At 40.2% G+C, this 13,171-nt stretch overlaps 1 protein-coding gene across 3 annotated transcripts in view; it reads left to right on the forward strand.

The window, feature by feature from the left end:
• Positions 1-8,175, forward strand: part of NEMP2 (nuclear envelope integral membrane protein 2) — a 360,288-nt gene extending 352,113 nt beyond the window's left edge. For all 3 annotated transcript variants that reach the window (XM_081813972.1, XM_006726966.3, XM_081813973.1), the window contains 3 exons: positions 1,689-1,914; positions 5,084-5,260; positions 5,932-8,175. In XM_081813972.1, the coding sequence (XP_081670098.1) occupies positions 1,689-1,914; positions 5,084-5,260; positions 5,932-6,055 (527 nt within the window). In that variant the 3' untranslated portion in view covers positions 6,056-8,175. The remainder of the gene's footprint in view (positions 1-1,688; positions 1,915-5,083; positions 5,261-5,931) is intronic.
• Positions 8,176-13,171: the final 4,996 nt, after the last annotated feature.

The raw sequence follows: 13,171 nt of genomic DNA on the forward strand, positions 1-13,171 counted from the left end.
CACAGTTGATGATTTCAGTTCATTAGATCTCATTTTAGACTGTTTTCCCTATGACATCTTTCTTTTTCTGTACTAATGATCAAAAGAGCACAAAAGTATTTGTCTCTTTTGACTGCTTTTATGCTATTGAATTGTGGTTAAGCTCTAACCAGATCTAACTTGTAATGAAAAAATTTCTCTGAAATGTGGCTTTCTTTTTCTTAATGTACTCAGCATGAAAGGTGAGAAGTTCTAAATATAAATGACTAATGAAAACTTGAATTTTCAGAAACAGGCTATTAAGAAACCACTTGTTCTTATTTCATGTAACCAAAAACAACTTTTTAAAATTATTTATTTGTTTTAATTGGGAAATAATGGAGAATGGGAGGATCAGTTTTCTCCTAACCCCTTAGCACCAAATTTTTCACAGAAGTCCACCCACCCAAAACAAAAGCAATCAATTTTTTGTTTTCTTTGAAGATTTTGTCTTTAGCTCACTCTCCTTTTTTTGATAAAAAAAAAATGTTTTTTAAAGATTTATTTATTTATTTATTTGAGAGAGAAAGAGTACATGCACAGGCAGGGGGAGGGGCAGAGACAAGAGAGAAATCCTTAAGCAGACTCTCTTTGAGCACGCAGCTGGACAGGGGACTCAACTGCGGAGCTCCATCCCAGGACCCCGAGATCATGACCTGAGCCAAAATCAAGAGTTGCCCGCTTAACCAACTGAGCCACCCAGGCGCCCCTATGATAAAGTATTTTTAAAGTAAATTATAGATATCATGGTATGTTCCCCTAACTACTTCAATAAGCATCTCTAAAAAACAAGAGCATTTTCCTCTATAGTTAAATAACTGTTAAATCTAAAAAAATAATAATTACATAAATTACTCAGGTCATGTTTAGATTTAATAGGCGTCCTTGATGGTTGGTCTGTATAAGGGTAGATATAGTCCAGAACTATATTTTGCATCTACTATGTCTTGTAAGTCTTTTATAATCCATAACAATTCCTTTTTTCATCATAGCGATATGCTGAAAAGACCAATCTAGTTGTCTTATAGAGTGTCCCACTTTCTGGATTTCTCTGATTACTCTTTTGCAGTATAATTTAACTTGCTCCTCTCTCCCCTGTATTTTCTGAACTGGAAATTAGACCTTGAGACTTGCTTAGATATGAATGAAACACTTTCGGTGGAATACATAAGAGGAGATGTGCGTTTCACATTGGATCCCAGCAGGAGATGCAGAATATCTCATTACCCCACTGTTGTTAGCGCAGAAACTGAGCACTGCACTAGCGGGTGCAGCCTGATCCCTCCACTATAAAACTGTATTTTCCTTTTTTAGCTAGAAAGTAAAAATAAAAAATAGAGTTTGTAGCCAACTGTGACATATGCTGAGGCTTAAATCCTGACCAAAGCAACCATGATAACATTTGTCCATCTAGGACTCTGGACTAAAAAACAGATATATATCATAATAATTTATTATTAAATATCCTTAATTATTACGGAAGGCAGTGTAGTATCTCACATGGAAGGAATAACTATCCCTCTATGTGTTTTTCAATCTTACTTCTTCAGAAAAAGAAGTCCTAAATATGAAGGCTTTCTGATACGTTCTTAGCTTAAGTCAAGGCTGTGCCAGGATTTTTCATACAACTTTTCAAGTTCAAATTTTCAAGTTCTTCTGCTTTTTTACAGGCTATGTCCTAACGGTGGGATTTCTCAGCTTTGCTCTTTGTTACAAACACGGACCCCTTGTTGACGAAAGGAATGTAAATCTTCTGACGTGGACACTGCGGCTCCTCGCCCTGCTCCTGATCTATTGTGGGGTCACCGTGCCCCAGTACTCATATGCACTTATGATCCTCATCCTGTCCTCCAGGAGTCTGCACTACCCATTGAAAGCATTCAGTTATATGAGGTGGTGCGTATCTTTTTTGCCTTGTAAATTGGACATTTTGAGCTCTGATTTTATTTACTCTTTTGGTAAGTTTCTTGCACGTGTCATATTTTGTCTCATAATTAACTACATTTCATCTGGAGATTTGAGAGAGGAGGAGGAAAGAGAACGTAAGCATCGAATCCCATCTCCATTTCTAGTCTTCATTAATCTTTCAGAAGACTTCCCCCAATTACTAGGTAATTACAGCTCACCCAGAATTCACTGAAATCAGTGGCGCACTCTGGGTTGCCTAAAATTTCTACTTTCATTCTACATTTCCTTTCATTAGGGCCCAAGATTGCTTTAAAGGTATTTGTTGTGCTTATGAAATAGAGCTAGAAAAATAATTGAAAGGTATTATTTATGTTTAGGACTTTTTTTTAGGTTTTAAGTTAAGGCTTAAGCCCTTTAAAAATACAGAAAGAGAAATGAGGTAACTTCTATTGCCACAGCTTTATTATGTCTCTCCTTAGTCATTGAGTTGAACACCTGTTTTTGTGTCAGGTGCACAAACGAAGGCGATAGTTTCTTCCCTTGGTGTGTACTTGTTGAGACAGCAGCATACATTTCTGTATCTTTGAAGTGTTAAGATGTACCTGTTCAGGGACTGTGGCACACAGAGTTCAGGAGAGTTCCTGAAGAAGAAATTACTAGGCTGAATCTTCGTGAATTAAAACAGCCAGGTGAATAAATGTGGAAAGGACTTTCCTGACAGGGAGAAGGCCCAGTCTGGTAGCATCATGAGGCTGGTGAGCAAGGTGGGCGTCAGCAAGGTTGTGGAGGCATCACAGGCTGTGTTAAGGAATCTAGTCTGATCCTGTACATAGTGGAGGCCAGAAGCCATTATGCATTTCAGTCAGCATTCTCTGCCTGCTGCTTAGACTGGAGTTATAAATCCGGTTGCTTGGGGCTGGTACTGAGTGGGTGATGCTGAGCAGGGGTAAGGCAGTGGGGCCATCATGAGGACTGTGGGAAATTCTATAGCGCAGCCTCATCAGAAAGGGGGCAGTTACTACTCAGCTTGAGCTGATTGTTGCCATGTAGGAATATGGGCCCTGCCTTGCCAGATCTTCTGTTTTTTGTTTGTTTTGTTTTTTAGAAAAGCTAGGAATATGGATTTGAATGTGAATTGTTATTATTTTTAAATATTGGTAACTAATCTGAAAGTAAAAATACATTCAATAGTCAAGATCAAAGCAGAGACCATGAACCTCCCTGGGTGGCAGGATGTGGCCCAACTGCCTTCTGGCACAGAGGGTGTATATAACCGGGAGGCCCCGAGGGTGCAGGAGAGAGGTGATGCAGGCAAGAGGTGATGAGGGCCTAGAGTCAGGCAGTGAGACAGTGAGGCAGTGAGGGAGTTAATAAATATTTATGAGGCAAACCTAGCTGAGAGGAAGGAGACTCTGGTAAGTGGTAGTTTATGGATCTGGGACTGCATATGTAACTGCGTCACAGTGTTAAAAACATACCAGTGACAGGACAGGGCCCTTGTGCAGAGAATGTTGGCAAGGCTGAAAGGCAGCAGGGCTGGGTCAGAGGGGCTGCTGTTACCAAAGAGCTCTCTGCCCTGAGAGGCCAACGGTGACTGGGATTACCAGAGGTCCCTCTGCTAGGAGGAGACTGGCCAGTCCACATCTCCCAGGCCTCCGGCCCTTCGCCAAGCTTGTGGCTTGAGGAACCCAAGATAGAATTTGGGCCTCTTTGCCTTTAAACATCCAGCTGCCCTGCCAAATGTAAAGTGTGTTCTGTTATCTGCATGATCGTCCTTCTGTGCACTTGCTGTGCATTCTGTTAACATGAACTTAATACAATGTTTTGTAACTTCCTTAGCTTTTCATTTTGCTAGTGAATAATCATGCGAAGAACAACAGGAAAAAACAGGAACATATAGGTTAAGTAACAAACCAGAGAAATAATACCTTGATTTGTATAGTATTTTAGTTTTACAAAGAGCTGTTTGAATATATCCTAGTATATGGTAGCTACTCTCTTAATTGTCCTTGTTGAACTCTCACTATAGGCCACTAACTGTGCTAAACACTTTACATAAAATATCTCACTTAATCCCTACAGTGACCTCATGAGGTAGATGTTATTGCTTTCACTTTGTTCATATGAGCAAAGTGAGGCTCAGAACCATTAAGGAAATGCCTCAGTTGACAACTCAGTGGATAAACCTCAAAGCCAGGACTGTGTCCCAGTCTTCTGTGCAGAGACCAGAGGTTTTCCTCTAGGGAGACTAGGCTAGGTATTCAGAAAAGGAGAAGGAAATAATGTCAGTGGTACCCCAGTCTGACTCCTCACCACCACACAATCTTTAAAAGTTTAAAGGTTTTTCAGGTCCCAACCCTCAAGAGAATATATGTTTAAACCACCTTCTGGTAATTCTTATACTCATGTAGGTTTGGGAATCTCTGGTTAAATTAAATTTTAAACCACCCAAGAATATTTTTAAAAACTCATTGATAAATGTAACATATGTGTTAATACCTTATCATCATTGCCATTTTTATGAGATTCTTCTCTTTAGGACTTTTCCTGATTAGAAAAAAAAATTCCAGTATGAGCCCCTTAGCATGTAGCAAAGGAGGAGTTATAAATTATTGTACATAAACCATCCTTGTACAATAATTACTCCTCCTCTCTAGGATTAGTCAGAATCTCCACCACTAGGTGGAGGCGATATCCCACAAATCCTCCCTTCTTTTTTTTTTTTTTTGAGGGGGCTAGCAACCAAGTGGTAATTGGTTCTACCAGGTCTCCGCATCTCAAAGAATTGCTTCCATTAGTGCCCAAGATAATGAGCAGACCAAGCATAAAAGAGCCAGACTTTTAATGGTCTGATTGTGCAATTAAAAATCACTGAGAAGAGGAGAAATACAATTAATATGTCTATCAGAAATTGAGCCTCAAATTCCTAGGAACATAATTTAGGATGGTCCAGGAAGAAAGGAAATGTACTGCTCGGCCCAGACTGTGCATGTTCTATATACCTCAGTCGCGCTAAGAACCATGAGAGTACGGTGTGATATCAAGGAAGTGAAGTATTACTGTTCATTTCTAAGAAATGATTTTTTATAAATCTTAAGGTTTGAATTGAGCAGTCAAATATGACCAGGAATCTAGCAAACCATGCCACATGTTTTAGGAAAATGAAGAAATGGTTTACATCAGAAAAGCTGGTGGTTAAGTATCTTACTGAAGACGAGTACAGGGAACAGGCGGATCTGGAAACGAACAGTGCCCTGGAGGGGCTGCGCCACGCCTGCCGCAGGCCTGACTTCCCCGCGTGGTTGGTCGTCTCCAGACTCCAGGCTCCCAACAAGTAAGCCCTGCTCAGCTGCTTGGACCAAACGTGGGTTAGAATGAGTGTGAAAATACTGTGGTAGTTTGTTACACGTACTTCAGACTAGGAACAATGTGGAGGCTGTCGGAGGGTCTGCTTTTTCTTCAGTGCTCTGACTTGCAGAGAACTGCTAATGTCAGGACAGATACTTACCTGACGTGTTTGATAGGGAAGGTCAGAAAGATCACTTACAGGTGGGAAGTTACCGCTATGGAAGATGTTCTCAAAGTTTATCAAGAAAGACATCTTTGCCCCAACATCTTTTTCCTTACTTCTTTGCCTTCGTCATAGCTTTATCCAAATAACAGTGCCCTCAAATTAAACATTGAAGGGGGAAAGTATTGACATACTGAAATGACAAATGAATAATGAATCAAATAAAAAAGAGAGAAGGAATTAGAAAACAGGAGTGGTTATGTTTGGCAGCACTCGGTGCTTGTAAGTCTGCTGCTTCTCTGTTCTTTCCCTGAATATCTCTAGAAGGATCACATAAGCCGTTGCATTTTTACATCCAGTGTATAAATGCTGTTCTCTATTGCCATAAGTCAAATTTAATTAAAGAGGATAAATAGCAAGAGAACATGTTATCTTCCAAATAAACCTTTCTGTGATAACATTAACTTTATTTAAAACAAAAAAATACTTATTAGATTTGCAGACTTTGTTCTTGGAGGAAGCCACTTGTCACCTGAAGAAATTAGTCTTCATGAAGAGCAATATGGCTTTGGGGGTGCCTTCTTGGAAGAGCAGCTGTTTAACCTGAGGACTGCCTGATGACCGCCTGTACATTGACTTCATTCTGGACAAGGAAATGGGTTAAGGGCAAGGGTCCTATTAACATTGGGCAGAACTCTTCTAGGGAACAGTGGCAAAAGAATTTACTATGCGAAGGAGTCATACTGGAAAGGAAAACTAAACTATATTGAAGATAACTTTTCATTCTTTGTGAGTTCTGCTACTTATTGTACTATAGGTAGCCATCAAGGTTCTGTGAGAGTCATTACCACTTTCCTTGAATGAAGATTTTCATTAGGAACAGGGGAATCATGTTGATCTTCAAGGAGCCAGTTAACACAAACATCTGCCTTGTCAACACCTGGACATTAAATCTTCTCTTAACCCTCAGAACTTGTGTCAAAAGACGATATTGCTCTTCCTACATGTTATCAGTATAAGTGCTGGAAGAGATCTGAGATACGCTGGACCACTGTATCCAAAGTATAATCCCCAGGATGCTAATAAGTGCTAGTCAGTAAAGGGATTCTGAGGTCATCTAAGATTGAGACAAAGTTAAACAAATGTACTGTAGGACTTCTCAGAGCCGTTAATAATACTAATGCACATTGTGAATCTCCTAAAGAGAAATTGTATGCAGCAGTTTCTGACTTAATTTGACCACAGAACCCTTTTTCATGAGATTAATACTCCTTAGAACAATTTGGAAAATACTAATGATGGCAGAATTGAGGTTTGGGGAGGTTAAATAACTTGTCCATAACTACGAAGCTATTAGAGGCCGCACTGGGACTAGAACTCCAATCCTAGTGTTTCCTACAACTCAGGGTTGTAGGAAACAACCTTCAGAGGTGAGCCTAGAGGCCATCTCCCGACAGCCTTGGGTTTCACCATATTGGTGACTTTTTTATTTTTTAATAATGGACAATTAGCTATTTGATAACTATGATAGAGAAGCATTTCCTAAGGTTATATTTTAAAGCTTGATAAGATTTTTATAGACATGTATAAAAATTAGAAATGAGAATTCTGTAGTTTTTTGTATGTTGAAATTGAAGACATTTAACTTTTTGTGACATTTTGAGTTGACTCGTCCATTTCTTAAAATTGAGTTATATATATTTGTAACAGTTTCCTACAAAACAGATTTGTGATCTTTCTTCAGAGAACATATCCTTTTTTTCTTGATTCTCCAGAGTGAAATGAGGGACTGACTATGAACACTGACCCTGGGGAAAGAAGGCCAAACATAAAAGCTGAGAAAAGATGTGAACACAGCAAAACAATCCAAGGGTTAAGATGTGCTAAATTGATTCACTTTAAGAAACATAAACATAAAGAAAAAATAGTCTTTTTTTGCTGTGGTGGGTTTTTTATGCCTCTATTCTTTAAGAATGAGGACTCTCCTTTTACTAGAAGAAAGGATACGGAGGAAGGACACATAGAGAATTTAGGAGCTGCTTTCCTGAGCCAAGTTCAGTAGAGTGTTTCTGAATTGTTGAATAAGAGCATGGTTACCGTTTGGAACTTTCTATGTTGATTTTCACATGATATTTCCTCTTTGAAACGGTGTGTCAGTGTTTTACAAGTTTCTCTTTTGGCCAGGTACCTTTTAATATTAGGAGCTTTGCAATTTTTTGTGAAATGCATGAAATTCAATCTGTGCTTTCACATAGACTGATTTCAAATACCAAAGAATCTTCCATTCACATTTATGATGATTGTGATGATGATGTTTTGTAAGTATAAATGGTTCTAATGTCACTTTTGTTACAGTTTAATCTGATTTTTTAATAATTAAATTTATTGCTGATATAAATGTATCAGATGTGTTAATGCTTGTGCTCACCACATTCACCTCCCAGGAGGCGGTTTTTGACAGAATGTGTGAATAACATGTGATCAGTCAGCTGGAGTTCCCAGGGGCTGTCCCAGCCAGACCCCCTAGGGCTTACCTATGCCGCGTTGAAGAGGTGCTGACTGCAGAAGGAAGCAGCACCTCATGGGTCAAGCTAACCATCACAATGAAAGCAAAAGAACAAGATTGTTCCGGGATACTGTTTTTCATGTTTATTTTTAGAGGAAATCATGGATTTGTCAGTTTCTGTTATGTGAGAACTGTGAGAAGCTGAACAATTACAAGCATTACTTGTGATACATTTGGTGTGTTTCTGTTGTGTTCATTTGATTTGGGGTTTATTATAGTGCTTTATTACAGTTCTAATCCCCATGATGACTCCCATAGGAGATCTTTTTTCTCTTCTTCCCCCCCTTCCTTTATCTCTCTTTTTCTCCCCCTTCCCCCCCGTTATTTATTTAAAGGCCTTTCAACTGTGTAAATGATCATTCAGTAAAATGGCTCTGCCCTTCACAGGTGGTTGAAAGTTGGCCTCGTGCTTCCTATCGCCATAGGTGTGCAATTATAGAGCATAGCTGAACCCTTTGTGTTATTGCCTATGCAAGATGCCTCATAAAAGCTCACTGTTGTTAGCAAGTGGGGACTATTTGACACCAAAATGTGTGGGTGAGATTTAGCGTAGGTGGCCATGCTTAATTGTATCATTCAAATGTTATTTTTAAAGGTTTTAAAACACATTTTACATATCACAAAAAATGCTTTGTGAATTGGTTGTACAATTTGCCAATAATACTAAGGGCTGAATTAGAGGGGAGTGTCCATCTGATGTTTAGGATAATATTTGAATTTATGACCTTTTTTTTAATCTAGAAATTTAAGAAATTTCAGATTTTAAGAGGCTTGGAATAGATGATGGATGATCAATATATCTAAACATGTGGGTGAATTAAGACCCTTGCAGTTGTGTCAAGAAAAGAAAAAGGATTATTCTGTGTGTGATTATTTCCCAGTTAGAGAAGTAGAATTTTTTAAATCAGCTTTTTTTGTCCAGCTGTTATGCATAGATAATGGATGTAGAATTTTAAAGAAGCCTGCCGTAAGACAGAGGTGTTTGTAGGTGACCGCAGGAGTAAGCTGCCTTTGAGAGACCCCCCAGTAGGTGATAGGACATTGATGAATTAACCACGTGGGTGTGAATTTTGACCTTATTGATCAGAACCCTGATTTTTGTCATTGCAATTAGCCAATTCATATAGTCTATTTAGTGATTCACAGCCAAAAATAAAACCAGCATAAGGATTAAAAACACTTGAATTGCTAAAACCAGCAGATTCTCTCCCAGAAGACCCCTATGAGGGGTCAAATGGTGGTAAGAAGGTTGCTTGAGCAGAAAGAGAACAAAGGAAGTTTGTTATATAATTCACATGTTTAATGTCACCAGACCAAAGTCTAATGCAACCCCCTCAGTGGGACTACCGTTGCTAATGTGATGAGATACTCAATCTATTGGCAAAGACCACCCTTCCTTTATGTAGGCGCTACCAGCTTTTCCTTTCTGTGATTGTTTTTGTAATTTTTTTGTCATTGACCAGCCATTCAGATATGTTGTTAAAATCTGCAGTCTTTCTCTGGCCTACGAGTCTAGTTACCTTTTTCAGGTAACTATGCTTATTTTTGCTATGACCCCTGAATGTGATACCTTAATAGGTCACCGAAGATTTGGGTTGAGTGTGTATCTACTAGGATAAATCTTGGAAAACACATTCAGTCGGGTAGCTGCTTTTTGTTTCTTTTTAAGTTGTTTTGGGGGAATCTGTTTACTTTTTAGATTTGGTCCATTTTCCAGCAAGGCAGTAATCAAAAGGAGAAAGGGGAGGAGTACCAGGATTTATTAGCCATCTATCAATTGCTATACTAGGCCCTTTCTATGCCTCTTCATTTGGACTTCTAATCACTGTTTAGCATTGTTTCCATTTTTCAACTGAGGACAGATTCAGAGAAGGTTGCTAGAGGACATAGTAGCTGAAGTGGTAGAATCAGAATGTGAGCCTTAGTGTGTCAGGGCCTGGGCCTTTGTGTTGCCTTTACTGCCATCTTTAAAAAGCAGAGTTAGTCGAGTAAGTGACTCCATGGCTAATCAGCTGAAGAGATGACTACATCTGATGTTAGGCGTGTGCCAGCTCTGGGGCAATGGACCGATTCTCCTGCCTTCCATCAACCACAGACCAGTACTTTTGTACACTAAAAATAAATGAGAATTAAGTTGAGTAGCACTGATCGACATGTTCTTTTTCGAGACCCCCATTGATCTTTTCAGGGAACAAAAAGTTCCTGACCTTTTCAAAATACAAGTTTACAGTTGAAGAGAATAATATCCTCAGCTGACTATTTGGCAAAGAATAGGGTATGTAACTTGTTAAATGCTTATAAAATTCTTGCTTACATTTTTTGACACCCCTTAGAAGAAAAAGAAATACTGAAACTGTAGAACAAATGTCTTATAACCCCTCCTATCTATGGCTCTTGCACACTACAGAATTGCCTTTGTTACTTGTTATTTTTCCCAGCTCTTCAATTTATATTTTGCTTAATTCTGTCTCTTAACTAAGATCTGCAAGCAACTTAATGATTATAATGCATGTTGGAACTGAATGCTTGCTGGGTGTAGGCAAACATTTGAACATAGCACTGTAGTTTGGGAGAATGTAATATTACAGATTTAAATGTTAACAAACTAGTAAGAGAGTTAGGCCCTAGTTGGGGAAATGAGACCGCACTCCTCTTGCCGTGGGCTGTGTGTCCCACAATGATGGCAGTATTTATAGTGTGTGCTGTGTGTCAAGTACCTTATTTAAACCTCAGAACCACCTGTGAGGTAGATATTGTAATCACTGTAATTTTACAGAGGAGGGCTCTGAGGCGCAGAGAAGTTATGTATGTAAGTTCTCAATGGCAAAGCGGAGACTCAAATCCAGACGGGACTGCAGAACCTGAACTTCACTCCCAGCACTGTAAGGTTCCTGGGTTGCCATCTAAAATCTTCCTGGAGCCGCAGTGGGGCAGGCGGTCCTGCATTAGCAACTGGAAGCAGATGCGAGCTGAGTGAGAGTTAGGCACCCCCTGGACTGGCTCATTTCTCCCCCAGTCTAGACATCAACATGTTTCCAGTTACTCTCGTAAACCATAGTTTGTCCTGGCATAAGGCCAATTACTTTCTGATTTGAGAGACCACTCCCCCTTTCTCTCACCCCTTTATTCTGTCCCCATCTCTCCACATCTGCTTGGTGGTTTGGAATGCTTGAGCCAGGTATTCCTAGAGCTTTGCTGAAATGGCACAGGAGTGTTTTCGGGCTTCAGAAGTAGCTTCATCTTGTCCTCATGTATCAGAGGACAGAAGACCTTCTGAAAGGAAACTCACCTTTTACTTCCCTACAGTCAGCTCTCTTACAACATACCTCTTCTTCACAGAATAAGACAATGTTAGGGTCCAGTCTCTCACACTGAGATGAGAAAACTGAGGCCCAGAGATCTCCCCAAACTGATCTCTTCCTCTGTAACTACACTGTCCAGTCCACGAGCCTCATGTGGCTGTTTAAATTTCAGTATGATGAGAAATCTAATTTCTTCAGGTTCACTGGCCACATTACAAGTGCTTAACAGCCGCCTCTGGCTAACGGCTACCATACCCGACAGTGCTCCTGGGTCCTGAATAGATCTGTCCGCTTGTCTTTCCTGACTCCTGTGACACTGGCCTTCAGAGACCCTGCCAACCTCCCAAGTTTTCTCTACAAGGGTGCCAAACCATGCAGATCATCTCCAGAGTGTAAGGGATCTGACACTCACAACTAACAGAACACCAGGAGTTTGAAGGTACTGGATTTCTAGGCATCTGGGAATATCTAGAAATCCTAATGGAAATACAACCACACACACATGTATCAGACACACCTTCAGGCCAGGGCTGCTTTCTCACTTGTTCTACCACAACAGAAGCATGGAGTGGCCTCCCCACCTCCTGGGGTGGGGGAAGGTGCTGGTGGACCTGAGCTTTGGCATCGGGTAGGTCTGAATTTGTGTCATTTGGATCCTGGCTTTGTGATGTTGGTCCTATGAGGTAAGCTCTGTTAGCTGCAGACTCCACCTATTCTAGGAGCTACTCCTATATTTTAAAATGGGGAAAGTGGGGGCACCTGGGTGGCTCAGTCATTAAGCGTCTACCTTCAGCTTAGGTCATGATCCCGGGGTCCTGGGATCGAGCCCCGCATCAGGCTCCCTGCTCAGCGGGAAGCCTCCTTCTCCGTCTCCCACTCCCCCTGCTTGTGTTCCTGCTCTCGCTGTGTCTCTCTGTGAAATAAATAAAATCTTAAAAAGTAAAATGGGGAAAGTGCTCTGTATATACCGCACTGGGTTTATTTTAAGGACAAAAAGAATCTCCTCAGCACACAGCCACCACTCAGTAACTGTGGATGTGGTTCTCCTTTTCCAAGATTCACTGCTTAACTCCAGATTGGCTTAGAGGAATACTGCTTAAGTAATGGTCCCCAGAGCACCAGCAGCCCCCGCCCTGCAGTAATGGATAAATGCAAATCAGGGAGGTGCTTAGCCAACCACTTCTGCGGCCCATGGCAGGATTAATAAGCCAGTAAAGCAGCATGTTCTTTCCTATGAATAACTTAGGCTTTTCGTGAGGTTTACTAGCTGGTGGATCTATGTGTATTCTAATCATCTAATACTCTACTTAAGGTTTTGAGTAATAGTTTAATAATTAGCAACTAACCTCTTTGGATCCATACAAGCTCAGCACTCAGCTAATTCACTTTTTCTACAGTCAGAAAGAATATGAAGTAAGACATGAAGACAGTGATTACATCAGCCCAGGCTTTGTGACAACTCGGGATTTCCAGGGAGTCAAGTGGGGTTATGAAATTCTCAAAATTTAATTTGAATCCATATTTTTTAAAGGGCGCCTGGCTGGCTCAGTCAGTAGAGCATGTGACTCTTGATCTCAGGCTCATGAGTTAAAGCCCCATGTTGGGCATGGAGCCTTCTTAAAAAGGAAATAAATAAATAGAAAATTAAAAATATAAAATGTCAAATGGTGCTTTGGCGACAGTAAGAAAAAGTCAGGAAGTCCACAAACCCACGAAGGTGTCTGCCCTAAAAGTCTAGAAAGTACTGCATTACTGAATCAGCTTTCATAGTAAATGTTCCATAACAAAGGCCTGTTGAATTTGGTCACAGTTATTACAGAGTAAAGGGCTTTTATTTGTTTGGTCACATCTTTATCATTTAAGAAA

Source organism: Leptonychotes weddellii, chromosome 3 (genome assembly GCF_054177405.1).
Source record: "Leptonychotes weddellii isolate Sample4059 chromosome 3, ASM5417740v2, whole genome shotgun sequence".
In the NCBI taxonomy this organism is placed as follows: Eukaryota; Metazoa; Chordata; class Mammalia; order Carnivora; family Phocidae; genus Leptonychotes; species Leptonychotes weddellii.